The sequence below is a fragment of the Poecile atricapillus genome, chromosome Z (genome assembly GCF_030490865.1).
Source record: "Poecile atricapillus isolate bPoeAtr1 chromosome Z, bPoeAtr1.hap1, whole genome shotgun sequence".
Classification (NCBI taxonomy): Eukaryota; Metazoa; Chordata; class Aves; order Passeriformes; family Paridae; genus Poecile; species Poecile atricapillus.
The window spans coordinates 111,642,737-111,670,418 of NC_081289.1; the positions used below are offsets into that span (position 1 = coordinate 111,642,737).

A 27,682-nucleotide genomic window follows, 5' to 3' on the forward strand; every position below is an offset into this window, starting at 1 on the left:
GAGACACACACATTTCACATTTTGTTTATAGCAAAGTACCTGATGGCAGCAAAGAATACAAAAAATGGAATGTAGCACAGACCTTTGTTTTTACTGGAATAACTACACTAATCAAAACTGCTAAGTCAAAAACATGGTTAAGCATTGCCATGATTGTCATGCCTGCTCTCAATATCTGTAATAAGAAACCATTCAGGATGCATGAATATCAGCTAAGAATATCCCGCTGGCTCAAAAATGAAACCAATAAGCTCCAAGACAGCAGGAAACTTAAAATACAGTAACACCAATGGAAAAAGTGAGTGTTGAAGGAAAATTTATTTTTACTGCCATTACTTTTCAAATCCACAAAAAGTTTCTGCTTAGAAGGAAACCTCATTTCACCCCCCAACTGAACTCCATGAGAATGATGTGCTTATTTCATAAAAATGAATAAACAAAGACACAGTTTTAAGAGTGTAGATTCCTCTTTCACAAGAAGGGCTTTACCTAGACTCAAGACAGACTTCTGCTGACTTTCTGGAGTTTGCAGCAGTAGAAGTGCTAGCCCAATTACAAATTGGTCCACTGGAAATACCTATGATGAAAAAAGAAAAAAGTTCCAAGTCTCCTTTGTTTCTCAGTGACATTAAACAGAATAAACAGGAAAATACCAAAACTTTGCAAGATTGTCCTCATGAACCATAGTGAGTCCACATGCAGTGCGAGAACAATGAAAAATGTAACTTTGTGGAAATAGTATTTTAACTGAGTAATCAGAACATTTTGTTACTTTGTCAAAACTGTTGTAACTTGCTTTAAATAAATTTCCATGCTAAGAGATTAACTGATATATACAGAACCAGATAAGTTTTTACCTTCTGAAGGTATTCAACCAGGGAAAAAAATTAGAAACTTTTGACATCAACACTGGTCACCTGCGGGTGAATGTCACGTATAAACGTCTCTACTGTCTTAAACATGACAATCTTTAAATTTAATAAAATTATTTTACATTTTTACCATATACTCTTACCTCTTTTAAGAGCTCAAAGTTGTCCTCTATTAGGGAGATTAAAGATGAACATTCTCCTGTTACATTTAAACACACTTCACAGAAGCATAATAATTGAAGACTCAGCTGGGATAACTGAACTTTCCAAAATGAAGGATAGCGCAGTAGGCTGAGGAACAGCTCTTGCAGGAAAAACAAGGCTTCTGTAACTTGCAGTAAGTCTTTAAGCTGCAGAGAAGTGGTTAAAACAAAAGAAAGTCAAAACACATGACAATTAAGTTTCACTTCCCTATCTATAGAGAACTTAGAATTGGTTTTATTAGTTTTGCCATGTTTCTATTGCATATAGTACTAAATCTTTGAAGAAATATCTTTATAAACTAATGCCAGGAATCCCTTATCCAACTTCCCTGAAAAAACTAACTTATGACTGCTACCTGATACTTTGAAGTAAAATAAGAAACATGTGAAAGAATTGAAACATGTCCAATTGTTGAGAAAAATCCCTTTTTACTCAAAAGCAACAGCAATTAATTCAGCTCTTGGAGTTCTCATAACAAGACAAAAGAGTGTGTGGGGATTTCATCAAGCAGGTAAATATTCTTATAACAGAAATATCTGGCTGTACAATATTTCCTTTGTAACATAATCAAGATTTTAACATTTGTCTCAAAAGAGAAAGGCAGTGGTGTTACTCAGTTCTAGAACACCATGCAATCCAACCACCACAAAAAGTAAAGGCTGAAGTGTGATATCCAAAAGCAGTATCTCCATATTCGAAAGCCAGCTAAAGAGGTTTCAAGAAGCAGGTTGTCTCCAAGTCCCCATGTGTTGGATGACAGTGCTTCTGTTCTTGAAAATTCTACTTCCAGACAAATGCACCATTCCAATCCAAACTCTGAAGCCAGCATAAAGCATAGCACGCTGATTTTTATTCCATTTTTGTTCTATAAATAATCTGCTCTAATCAGAAATATCACATCACTGAATTGATTGGCAGAAAAGTCTACAGGTGAAGAGCTGTACTACTGACAGCTTGGTTGACACTGTCAGACAAAATGATAGGGAAACATTCTAGTATTTATTACTCAGAGGATTAAATTAAGCTATGCTAAAATGAAAGGATAAAAACAACCTGAGGTTCAGAGAAAGAAGAGGAAGGAATTGACAGGTTATAAAAGAGTCCATCAAACAGTCTTCCTGAAGGAAGTACCTTCCATTGTGAAAGTTGTATCTCAGGCAAGACAAAAATGTTCAAGTATTAATACAAGTTTGAAAATATGCAACTCATTTCTCGTTTAAAAAAAAGAAGTGCCAACACATATGAAAGAAAGAAAGAACGGTTCATAACTAATTTTTAAAGTTTTGTTTAATGCTGTTTTTATGGTTAAATGTTATCAAGTCTGAAGCCTGATCATACATTCAAGACACAATGTTATACTGAAGCTTTGGTAAAATTGAGACAAAAGCAGAAATCTGTGACTAGAAAAGGTCAGCATGTGCCCATCATCATAAAGAACAGACATGAACCAGGATAAACATGTATAACACAAGCTATGTGTTTTCCAAAAGATTGTGAAAAGTAGCTGTGAGTACAAACAAGACTTTTCTAGTAAAATGCCACAGCAGAAAGGTACTACTAAATATCCTTTTAAGAAGCCTACTTAGCTTTACATTATTCATATTAATGAGCCCTCTCTTGATAGCAATAAGGACAAAGCACCTTGTGTTTGGCTGAATACATCTGAAGCTGTTGTCCTAATATCAAAAGAAGAAGCAAAAGATAGGTATGAAAAAGCTCAACTGATATCACACGAATTTCCTCATGATAAAGCATGAGGAAAAGTAGAGCTTTTAAGTTTTACCAGCATCACAGGCCTGTAACAAAGGGGATCATAAGATTAAATCTCTAGCTCCTATCACTATCACTATGCAACTTAAAAAAACCTTCAAAACCTTCAGCGTATTCCAGAAGGACTAAATTTTGTGTTGAGATCCACTAATCAATCTGTTACAAAGAGTGAGAAGGGAATACCTAGAAGCACTTAGCTCATGCTTCACATAGAGTTTGTTGAATTTTAATATTATCCATTTTAAGTTAAAATTGTATGGTTTTGACAAATATTTTGCCATTTAACAAAATTTTCTCATGACTGTCTAAGTTTACTGTATGTTTACTGAGGCAACTAGATGAAAGTAATTACTGTAAACGTGTTTCAATTTCCATCTTAACAGGTATGAGATTTCAACAAATAAAGTTTTATCCTCTAGCAGAAAGAGACAATTTGTTAGATTAATATATTATCAACAAATCAGATCAACAGAAAATGGAATAGAATGCTATATTTGCACACTTGAATGACAATAATAATAATACTACCGCTGTTTTGATAATGTCTATTTGAAAATGTAGCGTCAGGCAACAACTGTACCTGCAAGTGTGGAATCAAATCACACAGAAGTTGAAGAATCTCACATTCCAGCATGGAGGGTGCTTCTTTATTCTTTGGACCATGAGGCTGAAGTAAGATCTTAAGTAAACCCATTCGCAGTTCAGCATATTCCCGTAACTGGGATGGTTCACAATACAGGTATCTTAGAAATGAAGCCATTATGCCAACACATAAACCCTCTGCCCTGCAGTTTAAGAAATAAGTTTGACATGAATGCTTTCTACTGAAACCATAACAACAAGGAAACCCAAGTAATGTGACATTACCTGCAAAAATTCACAAGACACAATTAATAGAAAGGTGTTGAGAAGGACTTTACTAAATCTCACAAAAAATTTGGACTTAACCACAACTAAGTACTGTTATGAGACCTAATACAGTAACCATACTTCAAAGTGTAATTTTTAAAAGACTCAATATGGACCTGCAGGTTATAACACTCCCAATTTTATTCTTTTTGTCCTCATCAATTCAAGAAGTGACTCTCCTTGCTGAGTGTCACAATAGACTAATGTGACATTCTGAAAAAGTATTTGGACAAGACTACTGAGAAATACCTTTTCAAAACACATAAAACATAATTTTAGGAAAAAGGAGCCATCCTTATCAGTTTTTGCAGAATGGTCTTAATACAATTATGTGAAACAGGAACTGTTTTAACCAATATAGCTTCCCAGTAAAATATTATCACAGAACAAATCTTTTGACTTGACCATGTTAGGAACACGTGCTGTCCTTGACATATTAGAACAATCAAATAAAGCTGATGGTCAATACAGTACAAATATAGAATCATAGAATTTTTTAGGTTCAAGTCAAATCACCACTGCCATGCCCACTGCTAAACCAAGTTCTCAAGCGCAGCATCAACAGGTCTTTTTGAATACTTCCAGGGATGGTGACTCCACCACTTCCCTGAGCAGATTGTTACAATGTTTGACAAGCCCATGATGAAATTTTTCCTACTAGCCAATCTAAACCGCCCTTGATGCAACTTGAGCCTATTTACTCTCATCCTGTCACTTGGAAAACAGGATGACTCCCACCTGGCTACAACTTCCTTTCAGACAGAGAGTGATAAAGTTATCCCTCAGTCTCCTTTCCTCTGGGCTAAACACCCCCAGCTCCCTCAGCTGCTCCTCATCAGACTTGTGCTCCAGACCCTTCACCAGCTCCACTGTCCCACTCTGGACTTACTCCAGCACTTCCATGTTATTCTTGTCATGAGGGGCCCAGAACCCGACAAAGAATTTGAGGCAGAGCCTCACCAGTACCAAATACATGGGCACTGCACCTGCTGGCCTCACAATTTCTGATCCAGGCCAGGATGTCATTGGTGTTCTTGGCCACATGGGCAAATCCTGGCTCACATTCAGCTGCTGGCACCCTCAGGTCCTTTTCCTTTGTGCAGTTTTCCAGCCACTCTTCCATCAACCTGTAGTGTTCCATGGAATTGTTGTGACCACAGTGCAGGGCCCAGCATTTGGGGCTGAACTTTGTTGAACCTCATACCACAGGTCTCAGCCCACAGATCCAGCCTGTCCAAATCCCCCCGCAGTGCCTTGCTATTGTCCAGCACATCAACAGAAAACCAAAACTCAGTTTCAAACAAGAGTCAGTCTTGATGCAAAACTGTAGAAAGAATTCAGTAATAGGTCTAGATCAACATAGCTTGTTTATATCACACTGAGGGACACTGTTTAGTGGTGGACTTGATAGCATTAGCTTAACAGCTGGCCTCCAGGTTCTGAAGGCCATTTCCAAACCTGAATTATACTATGATTCCATATTCTTAGTCTAGCACTTTACCCACAGAAACCCTGAACAAAGAGCACCAAGAGGAGCATCACATGTTTTCCTTTTCACTAAGAAAAACTCCTATTTTAATTCAAAAGAAGCCACCAGCAAAAAATCCACAGCTGACTACCATTTATACACCTAAGGGGACTCTATGTGAGTCCCAGCTTTAGCAGCTGAGTTAAAGAATTAACAACATTTCAAAAATACTCTGATCAATTAAATTGAGCAAAACATACTTTTCCTCAAAGTCTTACTGTTGATCATGTAGTCTAAGCCCAGCAGAAATTTAAGAGATTAATTAACTTTTTTTTTACCAAGAGGACAGAACAAAGAAGCAAATTTCTCTCTACTATTACTCTGTTATTAGTCTTTCAGAAGATAGGAGAAAAAGGATATTTATATCTGAAAAGCACACATATAGTAAAATCACTGAAAACAGCTCTCTTTGAGAATGTCACAGATTTGTTGTCTTATATATATACTTATGTATAAGTTTATAATTATAAATTTATAATTATACCATTTCATGTTTTTTTAAAACATGAAATGGTATAATTAAATTTTTCAAGTAGCTTTCACAAAAGACAGAATTCTTACAGCTTGTTTGCCTTCAGAAAATCAGTTACAGTGATACAATTCAGCTGTCTACATTTGCTAGGCTTTTAAAAATTTTTCATTCATTTACCTCTCTGGACACTGATGGAAAAATACTGTTATCTGCTGTAGTAGGACTGGCCAGCAATCAGGTCTGTTTTCTAAGACAGTAATTAATGGATGAGGAGTGTTCCTGAAAGACAAAGAAATCACATTTATATCTATAACACGGGAAGTATGCAAAACAACTATTTTCAAAAAAAGCGTGGCTGTAGAAATACCCAACTAAACCTCCTCCTTTTACCAACTCCCTTTATCAGCTTTGCTACGACTGCTACACTTTGCAAAGAGGATATTTTCTCAAAACTTCCGCAACAAGGTTAAAATTCCCTCCAGGTGGAGGAAAACCTGGGAAGGAGGGAAACCTGAAGTACATAATTTGTTCAGTCAGAAACAAAACCAAAGTCATTTAACTAGAGTAACTTACTGGATGCCCCATCCCTAGAGGTCAAGGACAGGCTGGATGAGTTTTTGAACAACATGGTCTAGTGGAAGGTGTCTCTGTCTGGGGACCGGGGCACTGCAACTGGGTGATTTTTAGGGACTCTTCTAGCTCATACCATTCTATGCTATAAGTGGAAAGGCAAACAGAGAAAGGCAGCATAAATCTGCTTCAAACCACCACCTTCAGTTTGGTTAACCATCTTTCCAGCTCACAGGTCCAACAATCTGTGCTACGCACCAGAGAGACCTTCAGAGAGTTTTACCTACACAGCAACAGATGATTTGGGAGCCACCCCTTGTGGTCTATCTCAAGAGACACTGCCTCAGTTTCAGCCACTACATGAGTGACAGTCAGATACACCTCTTAGGAAGGACTTACAATGGTACTTCACCTATTATGATTGTTTTAACAACTTCTGAAGAGAAAAAAGTCAGAATTTCCAGCAGTCTTTTTATTAGAGAAGACAACATTCACTGAGACACACTCATATCCTATAATACTGCAATACAAGACAGGCTTCATCTTAAGCAGCACCAAACTCAGCTCTAAGTCAAGTGAATGAGATCTGAAATAACACCATAAAAGAATAAAAATCTAATTTTTCCCATTACATGGCAAATTTGAAATGCATAATGTGATGGTACATTAAGGCTTCCCTTAGCTAAGCTTAAAAAAAATCCTGCTATAATCAGGAATGTTTAGAGTTATTCTATGCCTAGCAAGACACTATGAATAAAATATCATCTAGCAGACACATCATTAAACTTAGAGGAGCTCCTCATTATGTTTTTTTGACATTCTCAATGTTAACACTTTTTGAGTCCTGGACAACTGACTGGTTGTGAAGATAATCTAAGAATTACATAGCCATCAGCTGAGTGAAAGGCCCACCAAACTGTGAAAGCTGGTTGCAGAGTATTTTCATCCCTAATGACTCTTGTTTTCTTTGCTGTGTGGTTACAACACAGCTAAAAACGCAGGGCTTTTCTCTTACACTGGTTCCCCCCTCTGCTTGTCATATCATTTTGCTTCTGAAGACGTGTGCTTCTTTTCAGGGAAATAAATAATCTGAAGGCAAAAGTTCTTTCAGAAAGCTGGTTGATGCTATACTTGAAACACGTTCCAAAAACAGATGCCATCTACTAAGAACACAAGTGATGCATATTACAGGTCTGGCCCTCATCTTTGGGGCTTGAAGCCTGTCACTTCTCACATTTATTCCTCAAAAATTACATAATATACTCAACTTACATAAATGTTCTTCATATATCCACCTTCCTAGATTTTGTAAATATTTTACTAAAGTTAGTCTTTTACAATCTGTGCTTAGAAAAGCTAAGGTTATTGCTTGCAGCTTTCAAAAGATGATAGTATGCAAGAGACAAAAAAGTTGCTATCTAGCACCTGAATTCAGAAATATCATAGACCAGATCCTTATCAAGCAGTAAGCTAGAAATACTGTCCACATGCAATGCCACAACCTTGAAAGTACATAGTGCTTGCAAAGACATATAGGTTTATAGCAGCTTCTTATTTCAATAACTTTGTCATATTCCAAAAATTAACTACCTTTCCTAATCAAGAGAGTATGTCTCCAGTCATCATTTAAATGCTGCAATGACACCAAAGCCAGGGGAACCCTCCCAAAGTCAGCACCTCCCACATCAAGTTTCAAATTAAAATGACTCAATATCTAGGGAAAAAAAAAAGCAAACCTCTTATTACAGATCTGTGTTCTGAAACTGGTAAAACTGCACTGAACTGGATGATGAGAGAAGTCAGCTAAGCTCCACAATGAACAGCAATTAATAATGAAACACTCAAGTGCAAACCAAAAATGTTCCACTTGATAATGCTATTAGCAGTAAGAAAAATGAAGTGTGTAGATGCAATTTACTGTCAACACCATCTTAAGAATTGCTAGAACAGCACTGTAAAACACACATCTTTAAATGACATTACAGCACCACAACCCTAAATTACTGTTAGTGGGTTCAGGATAAAGCAAAACACACAAGCAATCATAGTGGTTACCCACTTCTAATATGGAAATGTCCAGGCAAATAAAAATGAATCTTTGTGAGGGGTAACAATAAAACATATATTATTTTTAACGTTTAGGTCATCTGAACTTTTTTATTACATGTCTGAACAGAAGTGACCTCCAATATGATTTAAAGGACAAATTCAGTGTCAGACTTCTTTTTCTGTATGAGGAAACATTGTCTGCAGTCAACATACCTTTCTGTGCATGCAGATGTGACCCTGGTTCTTTCACAAAGCTGATCCTTTCAGGAACAGCACTATACTCCATCAAATATACATTTTTAAAGCACTTTGCTACCTGCTCTGAATCTTGGAATTCAGAAAAATAGTAGCTCTCTATAACTTTCAAACAGTAAAATCAGGCATGATTAATCATTAAAAATATGATAAAATACTAGTTCATTTAAAAAAGGCTAATAGCTTTCAGAAAAAAAATCATATCCAATTTTTTGTACATGTGTATCATAAACCACCTGCATTAAGAATGCTAACAGGAGCCCTTCCTGTGTCAAAGGCAGTTTACTAAAGAAAAGCAAAGGCCAGAAAAGAAAGCAAGGAAAATAAAAAAATATTCTTTACTTTCCATCAGCAGGCAATGTGTAGCCAGTGTCTGTGCAGTAGGGCTTCAGTATGCATAGCAGTTGCTTTGGAAGACAAACACCTTAATAATGAATCCACTCCTGGCTCACACCTCTTAGCTTTTATTCCTGAGCACAGTGTCATGGGTATGAAATAACCCTTCTGTTAGACTGGGTAAGCTATTCTGGCTATGTCCCCTCCCAAAGTCTTGTCCACCCCTCCCTTACTGGCCTTTTGAAGGATGGTAATGAGCTGGAAGGACAGCACTGCTCAGCAGTGGCCAAAACACTGGTGCGTTATCAACACTGTTGTGGCTGCAGATGGCTGCTCTGGAGAAAGCTAACTCTATCCCAGAAGAACACTATATAATAAAATGCACAAGTCTGCAAGACATTAATTTTCTTCCATTTCTTTTCAGGAACTGGTCATGATATTATGTTATCCCAAGAAGCTGTATTATAAAACTAATTATATTGCCCAGAATTAACATTGGCCTAAATCACATTTATTTATTACCCTTTAATACTGGTGACAATAGCAAACCACTTGAGAACGCACTGTTGCATTCTGATTCTTCATTGATGATTTCCATATGGAATATTTTTGCATAGCTGACAGCATAATATACGAACACTGTAATGGGAGATTACTGTTGGTGAGCTACTGTATACATTCTTCTATTCCTTACAAAAAATCAAGTTTTAATGGCATTTCATAGAGCACAACTACAAAAATTGTTACATAACAATGAATGGATAGATTTTTCTGTACACTAAAAAGCCAGAAGTCAGGTTTCAAAATCTCAGGGATCTGACCCTATGTCAAGCAATCACTTTTCGTCATTAAAATTAACTGTAACCAAAAGGGAAAACAAAAACCATACTGGCTAAATAAAAGTCTGCTTCTTATTTTCAGTTCTCTATTACTTTACTTTATACTACTCTGAATTTCCGAATTTCATCTTCATAGTATGTTACCAGTAATTTCTCTTTTAGCGAGTGTGAAAAAATGTAGTAACTTTTCTTGGCCCTATTGGGCAGAGACTATTTCTTTATTCCAGCCACATCCCACCACCTTCTTTTTCATACAAAGCGAGAATTAAGTTCCTTTAACTTAATTTCTTCTTTTAAGCTTTTAAAAAAGTTTCTGAAAGAATTCTGTCTTCATTACCTGCCTTTTCATTTAAAACTGCTCTATACAAGTAAGGATTTTGTAAAGAAAACTGATATGACCACAAAAACAAATGCATGCAGGATTTCAGGAAAGCAAACAAATCCAGCACTCCACAGCCTGTTCTGCTTTTCCTCACTATTTCATTTTGCTCAATTAAAGACATGATTCCTATCTCTCAAATAATGCATTTTATATCTTTAAGCCATTATGGCTACAGCCTCCTACAATGATACCTCTTAACTGCATAAAAAGTAACTTGAAAAACACCCATGGCATCTACCAAGCTTTTCTGCTCTCCAGAAAAGATTCAATAGAGGCTTTTAATGTCAGTACTGACTTACAGTTTCTCAAAAGATTGATGAAATCACTAGGATGTCCTCTTCAAAAGTCTGCTATTGCATGACAAGAAGCTTTAGATAAGTAGCTCTACATGCATCTTTTTTATTTTTACATGTCAATCATCTTAACAGTAAAGACATTCAGCAACTTGACTTTTATAATAAGAATAAAGCAGGAGACTGAAGTGAGGAGGACGTGATTCGTGATTCATAACCTTAAAATAAAATACTTATTAAAAGAAATATTAGAAATCCTCCAGTATTTGAACAAGTACTAGTTGTTCAACCTGTTCAAGAAGTACTTGTTTTCTCCCCCTGTTTTGCCTCCCATTGCCCCACTCCCACTGCCATTGTCCCTTTTGAGCTTATGGTGGCAATCTTATCCTTGTATTAAAAAACTCATTGAAAGTTTCAACTAAAAAAAAGATAACATCAAAGAATCAGATCATCATTTAGGTTGAAACGGACCTACTCAGATCATCCAGTCTAACCCACATGCTCAAGCAGTCATCTAGTAAAGGCTACCCAGTACTGTCAGGTTGTTATCTCCAAGGACAGAGATTCCACAACCTCTGTAGGCAACCTGTGTGCCAGCACTTGATTACCTGCACAGTGTAAACAAAGCAAAGCACACAAAAAGAGTAAGATCAAAATCCATGCAGTAACTAAATTTCCTTTTTTTTTCCCTGGAAATCAGACAGAAAATTATTATTGTTTCTAAATAAAGGAATGCAAAACTAACCTGATTCCATACAGACTCCAAACAGACTCATCTCCATCTTTTCCCAGTTGAATAGCTTGAATTTGTATTAACTTGCAAATAGTTTTTACTAAACCATGCACATTCCTGTTGACAAAAAGAACTGAGTTACTGTCAAGTATGCAGCCACGTTAATTGATTCGCTCATAAGAGAAAGAACAAAATTAACACTTGAGACCTGGAGGTCTACTTAAGGACCTCTTAACATATGCCCACACAGTTCTGGGCAAGTTGTACATTTATGTGTCTTTGTTTTCCTTTTCACATAGTGAGTGAAACAGCAAAGAAAATATTAATGCATCAATTAAAACTTTTAACAGGTGGCTTCTGCCATATATTACAAGAATGAGGATATGAGGCAAACAGCACTTTTAACTATCAGACCTTTACCACACTTTTCACCACTTGCAGACAGGCTCTTTTCCATAAGGTGGTACGGCTTGCCAAGGAACATCTAGAGAATCCCACAGTGGATCTCCTCACCATCAAAATCTCACTTTTATAGTTCAGATACAGGCAAAGTACTAAATTCTCTCTTCTGTGCTGGAAAGCATTGACCCAGATCAAAAGCGATAGAATATGCATGTATTTCTCTCTCTCTTAAAAAAACAGATCACTTATAACATGTGCCTGTAATCTTTAAAATGACTGGCTGTTGTAACACCTCAAAATACTGAAATCTGACAATACAAAAAGACTGTGGTTTGACAGAACTCTGCTACAAAGCAACTACCAGGAAGATGTGCTGCAGTCTTCTAAATCCTAATATACTCAACCTAAAACACAGAGGAGGAAAGAGATTTCTGGATGGGTGTAGGGGAGGGAGTGAGAGAACAACCTTTTAGATTCTTCACTGCTAGAAAAAGCCAGTGAAATGGGAATTTGCAAGTGTATTTCCCAGCTTCAATTGGGTAACTGCAGCAAGGAAGAAAAAAACAAACCATAAAACACTTGGTAAGAAAACCTTCTTTCCTGTTCTGAAACTTCTTTACTCCTGGTCCTAATTACCAGGCAGAAAGTGGGGAATGAAGAGATGCTGCAGGCTTTGCACACACCTCCTGAACACAAGCAACACAAAGGCATGTCATATTGGAAAGATTTCCATCCCATTTCCCATTTCCTCCAGGCAAGGATGGTCAGTAATAAAAACATTCTGAAAACATGCATATACACAGAAATGCCTCTGACAGTTTCTTTAAGATTACAATAATTAATTGTTTCACAGGTTTTTCAGTAGATCGATTATTTATCCTTTTCATTACTGAACACACACAGTGTTTTCCCATCCTCATCTAAACAGAATGCTGAAAACCAATCTTAAAAACATGTGAAAATACACATACAAAAATACACATATATGTATCTATATATGAAAACATATTTCCTATATATGCATAAACACACAGACATGCACATAAATATGATGTTCCATGGAGTTTAAACACTTAGGGCATCAAAGGAAACACTGAGTCTTAAGAGCCAGTTACAGTACAATAATATATACAGTGAGAAGGTATTGTGAACTGCACAATTTAACTCAGATAGACATGAAATCTTCATCTCTGCCAAAACAAGATGCCTTTTCTAGTGTGCATAATTTGATAGACCTGACAAAATATAATCCAGTAGGTACACTTAGTCCCTTCAAAATTCATCATACCAGAAGAGAAGCAAGAATACAACGCGAGTAGTTTTTGCCGATAAAATATACACCTAACTCCATTCAGCCTTGAAAGCACTCAGTGGTTGCAGATGCCTTTCTGCTAGCTGCTACTGGCTACTAATTTTTGTTGTAGCAAAATCTGTGTACTGAGTACTGCAAAGCCACACAGATGAAAATTTGGCAGGGAACAGGATGAAGGACTGCAGACTACAATTTTAAAGAGACGTGAAAAAAAGCACTAGCACTGAAAAAAGACAATCTGAAATTGTCAGTTTATTGAGTTCCTGAGGCTACAGACATTTTAAACCACAGACTTCTGTGGTTAGTCAACATAAATGCTGCTTTGCAATCCATAGTGTATGTGGTTTGAATTGTACCAGCTCAGGGGAGGAAGAGGTAGCAGTGGGAAAGAAGCCACAAATACATGAAGGGTTACTACATAATTTGCCAGCACTTAGTATATAGCAATCAGTCATGTGATGGTTTCACACACGAAAAACAATTTTAAAAGTTTCAAATAGTGTAGAAATGGGGTAGATTGTAGTCCCTTCAATATGTAGCTCCGAATTTGTTTTAAAGGTTAACTTAATCCCAAATATCCCATTTTACACTTTTTCTGAAGTACAAAGCTGTATTAATATTTCATAACCTTATAAACTGCTGATACTGTAACAAACCCGTGGCTGAACAGGAAATTCAATTTTCTTAGTCTGCAAGCCACAGCTGATGCCTTTTCCCTGGTCCTAAAATTATAAATCAGACATGATTAAGGGACAAAAGGGTTTTTATCTCTGTATTTAATAAGGATCCTTAGGTGCAATAATTTGTCAAGGTGCAATATGTCAAAATGCATACACATGGTATATCACATATACAATTTTACAGACCTTGCAAATCAGTGTATTTGACAAAGTTTCCCTAATGAGGAGATTAAATGAATGGCATGACATCTCCTTATTCTAAAGTATCCCCCCCCCAGGTGGGCTTGAGCCTAGTTTACAAAATATGCTCTAGAAAGGGCCTTGGTTTTTCAAGAAAACATAAGGCTTTCCAGACCCCAACTGCAAGGCCTTTAGGATGTTTGGTTTTCTGGTCTAGCAGAATACCAGGACTTAAGGTAAGATACTAGGTTAAAGAATTACAACTGTGTATGCTAAGAATACTGAGAATACATAAACGGTATATAAAAAGAAAAAAACATGATGACATCACAGCTAGTAAAACTTTTACACCACCTTATGGCACAGAACTCAGGTTCTCACAGTCTTAGCACAGGTACTTCTACTTATTCATTACACCTGTGTAGACTCCTCTCTTAACACCAAAATGCCCCAAATTTCGTCATTTGGAGGACAGTGGTTTGCAGAGATTACCCATATTATAAAAATGTATTTATAAAACCTCTTCTAGGTGACCGTAATAATTTATAACAAACCCAGCACAGAATTCGCATCAGCACAAGATTCTAGCTATAAACAAGTCATGAGGTTAGAAAAATATTTAAGCATTTCACTCGTTTACTCAAACCTAAGATCACCTTTGGCTCAGACTGAATATGAGAAACCTTACTGTAAAACTGATTATGTGAAGGTCACAAGGGATGAAGAATATGTCTTGAATAGCATGGTTCTTGCAACCTCTGTGCTGAGTCCACCAGAAGAACGTATCACATACATAGCTCAAAGTAGCTGGTTTGGCTGAAAACAACTCTACCAGTCTCTAGCAAGAGAATTACACAGCTTGGTGCAGGAATCCACTTAGCAGTCAAAAGGGAACTTAATAAGGTAGGTAAATCTAAACAGAAATATCTCCCCAATCATCATTTGACTTCCTATTTCTAAATGCTATGCAAAGTGACTCTTACCTTCACAAATGCATTTTCTCAGTATGTTGGACTGTCACTCTAGGTCAAAAGACCACTACAAGATGTAAGCACTCTGCTTCCAGAACTGTGTCAGAGGAAGTAGCTTTAAAGTAAAGTGACTTCTTCCCCAGCAGTCATGGAAACAGACTGCAGCATTCCTAATTCCTCAACACATTCTTATGGAGACTTTATTTGACCAACTAGTTGTTTGACAGACTGGTTTTGTGCTGTCTGTGCTGGTTTTGGCTGGGATATGGTTAATTCTCTTCACAATGACTGGTATGGGGCTGTGTTTGATATTTGTGCTGCACAGAGTTGGTAATATAGAGATATTTTTGTTACTGCTGAGTAGGGCTTAAACACGGCCAATGCCATTTCTGCTTTTTATGCTGGGGAGGAAGTTGGGGGCGCTTGGCAGGTTGGGAGAAGACAGAATCAAGATGGGTGATCCCAACTGACCAAAGAGACATTCCAGACCATTTGACATCATGCTCAGTATATAAAATTGAGGGAAAGAAGAGGAGGTGTTCAGATTGACGGCATTTGTTTTCCCAAGTCACCACTACTTGTGATAGGGCCCTGCTCTCCTGGAGGTGGCTGAATACCTGCCTGCCCATGGGAAGCAATGAACTAATTTCTTGTTTCGATTTGCTTGTGCACACAGCTTTCACTCTCCCTCTTAAACTTTCCTTATTTCAACCCACGAGTTTTCCACCTTTTACCCTCTCCCTAATCCTACTGGTGGGGGAGTGAGTGAGCAGCTGTGTGAGGCTTGGCTGCTGCCTGGGGTTAAACCACAACATACTCCCCTATAATGGAAGTTGCTGCCATTTTCTTTCCCCTTTCCATGGCAGGGGAACAAAACTAAGCAGTTGATTGACGTCTGAGGTTCCACAGTTCCAAGTTCAGAGCACTAGCCTGAACTACTAACAATTTCAGCTTACATCCGTAGAATACTCTAAGAGCTCTTATGTCAGACCCACACTGTCACTTAGCAAAGGTGAAAGCAACATCCTTCAGCAGAGTGGCAGGAGCAGTAGCAGTCCTTAATGCCATGGTGTATGTGACAATACTGACACAGAACTTCTCCTCTTCTGCTGCATTTTTAAGGGAAAAGCAATGACTGATAACCAGCTGACAAAAAAGAGCCAATCAAACACTACCTTGCTGAGGGAATTAGGTTGAGAGCTCCATGAAGAACGTAGTCAAGCTCAGCATGTTTCTCCACCACAAGAGCCACCAAACCCTCACAGCAGGCTGTTCGCAAGGCAACATTCTCAGTGCAGCACTTCTCCCAAAGCAGGTTAAGAGCAGGAGTCTGAAGGCAAAAGCATGGGACACAAGTAATGAGAAGGCTCACACTGATTTATCTTTGTTCATCTCAAACACATTTTTAAATAAAAATCGGCTCAACCACATCTCCTGAAGCCTTAGAGAGTGTAAGAGGTAGTTGGAGTACAGATTCTATTTCTCAGAAAAGTCTTTGCGGGGACAGCTCCCACGTTCTAGTCCTCTGCTGTCTAGGCCCATGGTAGGGCATAACACTTACTGTCTCTGACAAAAAGGTAATACAGATGAATTTTTCAGCTGTGCCTATGCAGACAGAATCATGGAATGGGTTGTGTTGGAAGTGACCTTAAAGACCATCCAGTTCCAACTCTGGAACATGGGCAGGGATGCTGCTCACTGTCAGGTTGCCCAGATCCTCATTCAACCTGACCAGCCAAGACATCCAGGGACAGGACACCCACAGGCTGGTTATCATCAGTTTCCTGATTTAAAAAGTAAGGATGCAATTTGAGACAAGTCAGAAACTGCCATGACAAGCTATGTCTACACCAAGGTGTAGCACAGTCAGCAAAAAACAGGCATACAAACGGCTATACAAAGGTAAGTCATCTTTACTAAACACATGAAGTTCTATTTGCTAGTAAGCATGAAAATTTGGCAGTAACCATCAAAACTGCTGCTGGTTTCCGTGTAAATTAGTACTCAGATTAGTTTGCAGAGTTCGTGACTTCCAACTGGAGAACAAGGAAGGTTTTAAAACAACCAACACTACAAAATGCTCTTGAATATAAAGAGAGTCTGCAGTGTCTAACCAGCACAATCTTCTGCTTCCCAGCATTTTAGAAGGTGCTGCTATATTTCTGTCTAATACCTTCATATAAGCAGCATTAAAGGGAAAACATCAGCTTGTAGCTCAAAACAACATAATTTGGGAACATGATTATGATCAGGAATGTGAAAGAGCTTCTGTTAGATAAACTACACACCTCCAATACTTCCTCACATCAAAACTTAGCACTTTCCAGCCCTAGGTTTGTCAGGCTGAAGTCCCCAGACAGTGGAATAAAAATCCGTGGTTCAATTTCTTTTCATTTCTGGACGTGTCAGCTTTTGGGGAGAAAAGCCAGAGAAGCAAATCCTAACTAACCAGAGGAGCAAATCCTAACACCTTCCCCATTTGCTGTGACACTTGCAACTGACAATATCTCATATACGTCTCTGTTAGCAAGACATGCACTTAAGTGAGCTTGACTCATTTAAACTGCAAAGTATGCCTTTACATCCTGCTCTCTCCCGAAGAAATACAAGCTCTAGTTAGCTGAAATGAAATATAACACCAATGCAGGTATGTGAAATGCCACACTTCTTGAAATTTTTATAGCAATGTAAACAAATTTCCAACTCAAGAGACAATGTCTCAGACTATGTACTTTGCTTTCAATAAAATAACTAAATTCAACTCTCTTAAACTGAACATAGCTAGATATAGGTATTCTGCAGGATTAAGGCTTCTGACATAAAGTCTTGTAATGGAAGTAAAACTGTTTTCTGATGCCAGAGTTTAACTGTTTCTGTATGCCCAAATAGATATTGATAACTGCCTTATTTAACTTATAAATTTGTATTAAAATTACACAGTGGACAAGGGGAAAACCTAGAAAAAGCACACAGAATAACCATATAAGGATGAGAGAGGAGATGAAAGTGAAAAAATGCCACAGACCTGGTCAGAAGCCTGTCTGATCTTATTTGAAGAAACTTTTTCTTTCAGTATTGCAGCAATCAGATGGCCCACTGCCTAAAGAGAAACAAAAAAAAAATCCAAAACACACACAAATGCATTAAAAGAAATAAAATGAAAATAAGTAAGAAGAAATAAAAAACACATGCATGATTTTTAAATTCTCCATTAAGAAGAACCATTAACATCAATGCTGTTGCATATGGTGATTTTATTATGATTGAAATACTAACCTTATGGATACTGAAGCTGAAATATGCTTTAGGGTCATAATGTTGGTACATTCACTTTTACTGTTAGGCTGAGGCATAAAAGAAACAAACTTCCACAGGGCTCCACATAAGTCCAAAGGACTCTTTGTATAGGTACATAGGTATTTAGGAATTGCAGACATTTTAATGCAACAGCTTCAGTAAACTTTATACCTCCACTGCTGCACAGACCTCCATGTCCTTAAAAGCACTAGTAATTACTAAATTCTGTACTATATAGGGAAGCAGAAGCAAGAGAGGAAGCAGAACACAGCATATCTAAGCAACTTGCCCAAATTTTTGCATCAAATTTTGCTTCAAGCACTTTGCATATCTCCTTATCACAGCTCCCTGCCAAAAATATTTAATTTACTTTAAAGAGGGCATTAACATTATTTCTCATTAAGCTATTCTGTGGCAGAAATCATTACCAAGTGTTAAATAGTCAAGGCCTTCAAAACAAAAAGCTTCAGTTCCCCGAAACAGCCCAGGTTTATTCTTCTGAGATGAAGACTAAGCTCCTCATTCTATTTTAGCGGAAGTCTGATTTCCTCAAACTGTCTTTCAAAATCTAAATGTGAACCAAAATACATTCAAATGCATCAGGTTGTTTGAACCTAGGCTTTTGTCTTCTGACTCATCTGTAATGACTTAGTCTGTCTTATTTCATTATCATTGATACCAACACACAAAAAACCCATTCTGTAAAAGACAGAAAAATGTTTCAGACTATCAATGAGCCCAGAACAGCTGCTGCATCTACCCTTCTCTCCTAATGACAGATCATTACTTTTGTTAAAAGTAAACTAAGCCAGCAAGGAATAAAAATTAAAAATCATGTTTCCTTTTTTTAGTGTATAAAAAGACATGAAGAGTTTATTTTCAATGTTTTGAGGTTTCTTCTCCTTCTCCTTTCAAGATTTATTTCCACTACATTTATGTGGTAGTTCTTAACCTGTCATAACAAACTGAAATAAGAGCTTACATTCCTTAGAAAGACAGCACTCCTAGACTCCAAGGACTATGCTTTTCACAGGTAAGGATATGTACTCTAACACATTTCACTTAAAAAGACAGGTTATTTGGAAATATTACTCCCGAGGAAACAGAAGGAGAAAATGGGACCAAGTTAGACATTTATCTCTGCAACTAACCCATCACAAGAGCAACAGTGTACTCCGCAGGCAGATCAGATCTCTTTCAGTGCACTTACCAAGGGAAGCCTACACTATCTTTTCTTCTCGCTGTTTATAAGGACTTTTAGAAATATCTTAGGTTGCAATGCTAGATGTAACCAAAAGTATGAATTCTATTACCAGCTGTTAAAACTAGGTGGGGAAGTGTTTGTTATCTCTTCCAGGACCCATCCTCCCTCCAGGGGGATATCTCCTGTTAATGGGCCATTGAATCTCACTGCATGCCTGCTAAAATTACATCATCCCATTGTGAGATGCTCCACCCAGAGGGAGGAGCCAAGCATTCCTACCTGGGTATAATCTGAGACTAGAACATCACAGTCAGCCTTTTTCCACTGGATTCCCACAAGATCAGATTGTTCTACACCACCATTGGACCTTCAGAGGAAAACTGAACGATCCTTTTACAGCATCGTTGCTTCAACAGAACCACATCTGTCACTCCAGGAGGGCTGCAGCCACCATTTAATGGGAATGCTACCAACACCCTGACCAACAGGGTGTCAGGTTGTATTCTGACTCTGTCAGTGTTTTTTGTACTACTGTATTTTATTTTCATTTTCCTATTAAACTGCAGGTTTTTATATTTATACATGCTAATAAGGAACTGTTATTCCTACTTCCATATCGTTGCCTGAGAGGCCTTTAATTTCAGAATTATAATAATTCAGAGGGAGGGGGTTTACATTTTCTATTTCAAGAGAGGCTCCTGCCTTCCTTAGCACACATCTGTCTTTTCAAATCAAAACAAGAGTTCACACTGATATCCTTGAGACACTTCAGCTACACAGGAAAAGGGGCTTATCAACAGAAACCTGGCTCTTGCAGTGACCTAGCTATACAGAAAAGCCAAAATAGAGAGTAACGCCCTGCATTTCTGGAACTTGATTAAGCAGTAAAACTTTATGACCTACAAATCTGTGCTCAAGTTCCTCACTTTTCGTGTGTAGACTATACACTGCAGAGCAGGTATCTTGGTTAGAAGAAAGAGAAGACATCTCTCGTGAAATTGAATCCAGACCTGATTATAGTGGGAAGATCACAGAATGCTTTCCATGGATCACAGAATACAAGTAAAACAGCCAAAACACAGGACCAAATCAACCAAAGCACATTAGTAGACTTTAATAATGTGCAGCTGTAATAATGAGCCAAGACATTTAAGCAATACAACCATGTACCATGGGGACATTCGGCACTAAAGAAAAATTAACTTCAAAGATGCTGAATCCTGTTCATCAAGTCTGGTAATGATATAAACACATATGCAGTGCAAGACACTTTGCTAAACATTAGATGAACTCCAGCTTTCAGGGACATGGCTTTCTCTCCCAAACACCAAGTTGGTGACAAGTACGCTTATGCATCTTTTGTTCAAACCAAGGTGAACTGACTGAAATGAAGAGGCAAGAGAGGCACCAGGTTGCACAGACCGTATTTTGATCAACTTATTTCACCAAACAAATGGGTACACATTTAATCCTAAATTCAAAACAGGATAAGGAAGAAAACAGGCAAATGCAATGAAATAACAGCCAAAGAGATAAATTTTTAATGCTGAAATGAGAAATGGCCAAAGCAAGGAAGGTGCATGTTTCCAGCAGAGACTATTATTACTATCACTCTTTCCTGTCCACTGCACATACTATGATAAAAACATTTTGTACATGATTTCAGGTGAAAATGACAAGGAGCCATTGCATGGATCAGAAAATAAAGGGGGCTGTGCTGAGCTGTATCTCCTGATGACAGACAAGACTGAAGTAGTTCATCAGTTGTCATCACCAAGGAAGAAACAGAGCAGTTCTATGAAATATTGCAAAGTATTTCAACCCCACACATGGTATCTGGTAATTTCTGGCTTCTCTTGAGATCACAAGGTCACTAAAAACCACTTGGCCACACTCCAACCTTCCAGTCATGCAAAATTTCTGATTTTCCTGAACAGACTTTATAGTGATGAGCAATTATGCCCTACGTTTCCATTACAGAGAGAGGGCAATTAGGATTTGACTGTGATTTAAGAACACTCTGTTTCTCTGGTTTTCTGTCTTTGAAAAAAAAAAACAGGTTGATAAGCAGCAGCTGTTGGAACAAACATTTCCACAGACAACTTAATCTGTTTTAATGATTTTTAAAAAATTACCTGCGACTGAACAACTGCATTAGGGAATTCAAATCGCTTCTTGATGTCATCCAACATTTTGGCTCCGTCATACGACACTAAATTAAACTCTGCAAGAGACATTCAAAAAATATACTCAGGATAAGGAAGGACAGCATGCTATTTTCTACACCCTCCCTCACCCCCCAGATTTATGTTGTATTTAACAACAGATGCAAGCGTTAAAGCATTTTCTTCCCCTTCTGAAGTCTATCATATCACCTTGTCTTTTGGGCTAGAACCCAAGAAATGGTGAACACTCACTGGTCCTGCACAAAGAATGGGTTATAGACATTTCTTAAAACTGCAACAAATATACTATCCCATATGGCACGGCATATGTGTACTCTGGACAGCATGTATTTGTGAGAGCATTTTAAGTATATTTCATTGACTTGAAAATGAGACAGCTTAAAAGGAGTGTTCACAGTCCCACAAATATGATTTAAAATGCAAAATTATCCACAAACTTTCCATCATTGCATGCAAAACCAGAAGCAAAACAAACAAAAGACCAACTTGTGAGACTGCAAGTTGTAATTGTAGTTAGGGGTTGGAATACTTGAAGTGAAAACCTTCTCCGTAAGTTAGAATATGCAGGTACTCACAAGCACACATCAACATTGTATGCAACACTGGTGCGCAACAAACACTGGCGTACGTCACTGCATGCATACTGGTGTGCAACAAACTGACTTCTAATTTCTCTTTAATGAGAAATTAGAAATCAGTTTGTTGCACCTTCAATGAAACTGAAGGCCACTGCAAATACTCAAATATTTCAGTTTATTATAAACTCACCTCCAGTCACTTGGAATGGCTTCCTTCCAAAAAAAAACTAGTACTTGTTGAAAACCTAATTGTAATCCTTTGCAATCCTAAGCACTGAGGAAATATACACATGCAAAATACTCAAATTCCAAGAAATTATCTGTGTGATAAATCAGTGTGATGCGTTCAGAATCTTGCTACTGATTTAAAAAGAGATGGAATTAAAGCCTGGACACAAGCAGTGCAGCATGTGACACAAAAAAATTACCATTTGTGGCAGAAAAACTCAAAATTAACAGTTATATTGATAGGTCTGTGAATACAAATTCCTTGCAGTTAACCAGTGAGGTATTCCCATACACCTGTGGATTACACGTCTGAAAGTGGAGGAGAAAAAGACCAACACTGATGCTGGTATGGGTTTGTATAGTTTCAGAACAGGCATTTTGAGACATTAAGTGTCCATATAATAAATAGACACACATTAAACTAGAAATTATATCTTGAGTTAAAAAAAAATAAAAAGTGATTGCTATAGCAAACAATTCCAGACATACCTAGATCTGTTGAGCATGGCTAAAAACTCCAGTGGATTTAGCTGTATTGGCCTATTTTTATAAATACACTCAAAGCCCCCTCAGTTCAACACAACAAGCAGCAAAATGAGGTAATGTTCCCTCCTGGGCAGTTTTGACATGAAAACAATGGAATTGTACTTCTCATCAGGTAACTTTTTTTACCTGCATTAAAAGGAAAAACTACTACAAAGGATCATTACAAGCACAAAATATACTCTTAATGCAAGCACAAATCAGCTATTCCATACAGACTAGAAGTCTGTTGCCCTTGCATCAGACACAAATCCTAAATTTCTATCAATCAATCTAAACTAAACATCTACAGGATAGTTACAATGCCACAGCTATATTAGTGTAATTAAATTAAACACTACCTAAACAGTTTTCAGTCTTCAGCATTCACTCTTAGCAGAGGCAACTATGTATGCACATGGAATGCCAGTAAAGTTTACAGGATACATGGATAATCAAGACTGGCAGAGATCTAAAGATGCCTTTTGTTCAACCTCCCATTCAAAGGAAGTTCAGACATATAGGCAAACCATGCAGTCAGTTGCTGAAGGCTTTGCCCCAGTTTGGCTTTGAAAACTTCTCAAGATCAGGGAAGGCACCACTTTACTGAGCTGTCCTGATCAACAAAATCTTTATCTCCATCACTAATCTTTAGCTCTTTTTGCCATGAACTCCTGTGAAGCACTTAGCTGTGCCTTCATTCATCCCCCTCCCATCAGCGCCAGGGCTGCTTCTGGGCACCACTTGTTCAGCTTTCCCTCCTCCTAGCTGAAAGTCCTAGAAACCACAGCCTCTCCTCCCAGGGCAAGGGCCCCAGCCCCATTACCTCAATGATCTCAGCTGAATTCAGTCCTTGTGGTTACTATCTCTCCCTACATAAGGACTCAGAACTGGTCATGTCAATTTGGGATCTAAGGAGTGCTGAGTGGAGGCAGACAAATCTCACCCTAACAGAGCTCTGTCACACATCCCAGGGCAATGCCTGCCAGGGCCTATGGCCACCCTACGGAACTGCTCGCCAGCCCATTCTCTAAGGGGTGGGCCAAGACAAAGCATTTGTCATTGCTGAAATTCCTGAGGTTCCCATCACCTGCTCCTCTAGTCCATGCAGGGGGCAGCCATGCCAGCAGGCACACATCCTACCTTTGACACAAGAACAGGGTGGGAGACAGTGTTGAAAGCCTTGTTCAAGAGGAGGTAAATGACTCCTACTCCTCCACCTGACTGCAAATCCAACTATTATTTATTAAAGACAATCATGTGGCATAATTTTTCCTTGGCAAATCCATACTCATGTGTATTATTCCTAGTAAGAATCACTGAATCAGCTTAAGAACCAAGAGTTCCAGAGCTCATCTAGTCCAACCCTCTCATCAAAACTGCTCTGATTCTTCCTCTCTACCAAATCCAGTGAAGTCCTGGAAATCCACAAGGATGGAAGTGACCGAGGTACCATCCCTGGAAGTGTTCAAGAAATGACTGGATGTGTCACTTTGGGCTATTGTTTAGCTGACATAATGGTTTTCAGTTAAATACTCGACTTGATGATCTTGAAGGTGTTTTCCAACCTCCATGATTCTGATTGTGGGTCTCTTCCACCTCAGGACATTCCATCAGGAATTATATTCAGGATACACCATCAACCACACATAAAAAACCATCCACCCCAAAAACCCCACTGAACACACACACACAGACACGCAAGACAAAGGAAGAAAAAACAAGGTATTGGAAAGGGACCTTGGCTTGTTCTCCCAACTTAGCCAATATAAATTATAAGCATCTGTGTAGCCTTGAGCTTGACTTACAGCAAGATGGCCACAAAGTTGCTTTATCACTGCCTCTCACTGGAAAAGGGGCAAAAACATGATTAAGGGCTTATGACATAATGACAGGAAGATCACTCAGCAATTACTATTATGGGGAAAACTGACTCAAGCCAAAGAAATTTATTTTTACCAATGGAATCTGAGTAGAATAGTAAGAAATATTAAAAAAAATCTAGAAACACAACTCCCACCCCCCCACCCCCCCCTTTCCCTTCCTTCTGGGGTCAACTTCACTCACTATCAACTTCTGTACCTCTCCCCCCTGCATGGAATAGGGGGTCAGGAAATGAGGTCGCAATCACACTCTTCCCAGCTCCTGCACAGGATCCCAAGTAAAGTCAGCAGTACTTCATGAACTGCTCCAGCATGGGTCCCTTCTACAGGGTACAGTTGTTCAGGAACAGACTGCTCAAATGTGGATCCTAAGTCTTGCCAGAAAACCTGTTTCAGCATGAGCTCCTGTCTCCACAGTCCCACTGGTCCTTTCAGAAGCCTGCTCCAACACAGGCTCCTCTCCATGGAGTCACAGCCTTCTTTGAGCATCTAACTGGTCTAGCCTGGGGTTCTCCACCCGCTGCAGGTGGACACCTGCTTTATCATAGCCTTCCCTGGGCTGCAACACTCATGTTTACCACAGTCTTTACCATGGGCTGCAGTGCAATCTCTGCTCCCGCACCCGGAGCATCTCCTCTCCCTCCTTCTGCATCTTGGTGTTTGCAGGGCTGTTTTTCTTATGTTCTCACTTCTCTCCTCGGGCTGCGGTTGTGTAGCAGTTTTTCACCTTCTTAAACTTGTCGTCCCCGAGGTGCTGCCACCGTCACTGATGGGCTTGGCCCTGGCCAGTGGCAGGTCCATTTGGAGCCAGCTGGCACTGGCTCTGTCAGACACGAAGAAAAGTTCTGGCAGCTTCTCACAGAGGCCACCCCTGTAACCCTTTTGCTACCACATCCTTGCCATGCAAATCAATATAAAGCGTCCTAATGCTAAGAGGGACAAGCATTGCTAATTCAAGTGAGCCAGAGAAAGACTGTCACGGGACTACACCTTCGGATCTGGTCCTGTTCTCCAAAAGAAACTCTTATCAAGGTAAGTTAAGCTTCGTAACAGAAAATGATCGCAGGGAGCTCTGAGACATTTCCCATCTGTGGTCTCAGAGCTTTTGGCTTCTTTTTAAGGACTCTGCATTCAAACCGATGTTCCTACCAAGCCCGGAGTGAGAACACCTGCACACGCCCTCACCGCTTGCGTGCAACATACGCAAACGTCTCAGAGCGACCAGCTTTAAATAAAAACGTCAGAGAAACGACACCCCCTCACACAGGGCAGTAGCGGCAGCTGCCTTTGCTTCGCTACCGATCTGACGCCGCGGATCGACGCCGCGGATCGGCCCCGCCGCCCGTCCCGGCGCCCCTCACCTCGGCCGGGCCGAGCTGGGCCGGGCTCGCTGCACCTCCGCCACGGCCGCGCCGCCTCCCTCTCGCTGCGCCCGGAACTGGCCGCGCACAGCGCGCATGCGCGGCGCCTGGCGCAGGCGCAGTGGCGGGGCCGCAGAGGCTGTCCTGCCAGGTACCGCTGGCTGCCGCTGCTGCCCGTCCCCGGGTAATCACAGAATTAATTGGGGTGGAATACACCCCTTAGGAACATCGAGGGTGCAGCTCTCTCAACGGCAGATGAAGAGTTTAAGCCGTGTTTTGATGAACTTTGGTGACTGCTGTGCTACTAACTGGTAACCACACATCTGAGGCGGAGGAGATATTCTCAGTTAAGATTGTTAGTTTAATACAAAACAGCCCTTCTGTTCCCTAATATCAAAGCAACAGACAAGGTATGAGGCATTTATAAGATAAGAATGGCTCTCAGTGAAAATATCTTCAGAAAAATTAAATTTTTTGAAAGAAGTTTGTTTGAAAATGGCTAGGTTATTCTCTAAGGTTAGATTAAGTCCTCTTAAAGTTATCTTCTCTGAGTTGGTTTGAGCTGAAGGTAGTGGAATTCTGACAAATAAGAAACAAAAGTAAATAGATAAGCGTGTCTAGTATTTTTTTCAGTTTTTAAATTTAAAATAATCAGGGATGTACTGTTTTCAGTTTCACCAACTAATGGTGTAGGCAGTTTATGGAATTCAAAGAATCCTGCCACTGTCTGCATTGAATAGGTGGAAACGCATGCACTGCCACTTCCAAGAGGCGCTAAAAGCCCAGAAGTGACGCACTGTATTCTCTTGAACTGGCTACATGTGTACAACGCAAAGGGAAGATAGTCGGATCCCAGAGAACGTGTGGACTGCTTGCTTTATCCGTGACCTCTCTGCAGCAACTGTTTTCATGCAGCACATACAAGCATTTGTGACATGACTTTTGGCACAGTACACTCTGGCCAGGATGGGCTCCCATGTGTGCCTGCTGCTGACGCAGCATAGGATGAGGAAAAAGGACCTATAGGAACTTTCACAAGGATGTATTTCAGTCCATCTCTTAGTGACCATAGGTGATGGTATAAATCCAAAGGCAGTGCTCAGTCTCCTCTGCTCATTCCATGCTTTCTGCTTCATCTAAGGACGTCTTGCTATTGGCAGGTTGGTTCGTTCTCATTTTGTGATTAGTAGTCAGCTGTGAAGGCACATCACTCCACCCATGCAGAACTTACATGGACTTTAATGTAAATCCAGTTTGAGGGCAGAAATGAAAAAAAAGGTCCATGATTTGTATCCTCACAGGCTATTGAGATTAATAAGATTGGAAATCGCTTTACTCTTGCCAGGGAGAACTCTGGCATTCACAAGATAAGGCTTGAAATGCCATACTGAACTTCATCCTGTAATAGTTAATAGGTGAAAACTCCCTTTTGTGTTAGTGCAAGCAAGGCCCTAATGGGGCACATGCAAGTGTGGCATTTTTTGACTGCCTGTACAGCACTTTTCCCTTTATAATTGCCAGGTCGCAGAGCTTGCCTGACAGGTGAAGTGTATCTCAGTATCATGCTATCCAGGGAAACTTCTCCAGCTGCATGTTAGCTCCATGTTGTGCCCTAGACATGGGAGTCTTAGTTCCGAGTACATTGCCAAGTCTGCTACTGCCCAAA

At 39.2% G+C, this 27,682-nt stretch overlaps 1 protein-coding gene across 2 annotated transcripts in view; it reads right to left on the reverse strand.

Annotated features, from left to right (window-relative positions):
- Window positions 1-26,091, reverse strand: part of FOCAD (focadhesin) — a 92,633-nt gene extending 66,542 nt beyond the window's left edge. Inside the window, exons 1-9 of one of the 2 annotated variants that reach the window (XM_058826304.1) lie at window positions 26,017-26,091; window positions 21,394-21,482; window positions 17,783-17,857; window positions 15,933-16,087; window positions 11,225-11,329; window positions 5,933-6,034; window positions 3,427-3,631; window positions 1,016-1,222; window positions 490-577 (exon numbers count right to left, since the gene is read on the reverse strand). In XM_058826304.1, the coding sequence (XP_058682287.1) occupies window positions 490-577; window positions 1,016-1,222; window positions 3,427-3,631; window positions 5,933-6,034; window positions 11,225-11,329; window positions 15,933-16,087; window positions 17,783-17,857; window positions 21,394-21,450 (994 nt within the window). In that variant the 5' untranslated portion in view covers window positions 21,451-21,482; window positions 26,017-26,091. Of the gene's footprint in view, window positions 1-489; window positions 578-1,015; window positions 1,223-3,426; window positions 3,632-5,932; window positions 6,035-11,224; window positions 11,330-15,932; window positions 16,088-17,782; window positions 17,858-21,393; window positions 21,483-25,245; window positions 25,495-26,016 lie in introns of those variants that run through there. The other variant, XM_058826305.1, reaches the window with a different exon arrangement.
- Between the last annotated feature and the right edge of the window lie 1,591 nt (window positions 26,092-27,682).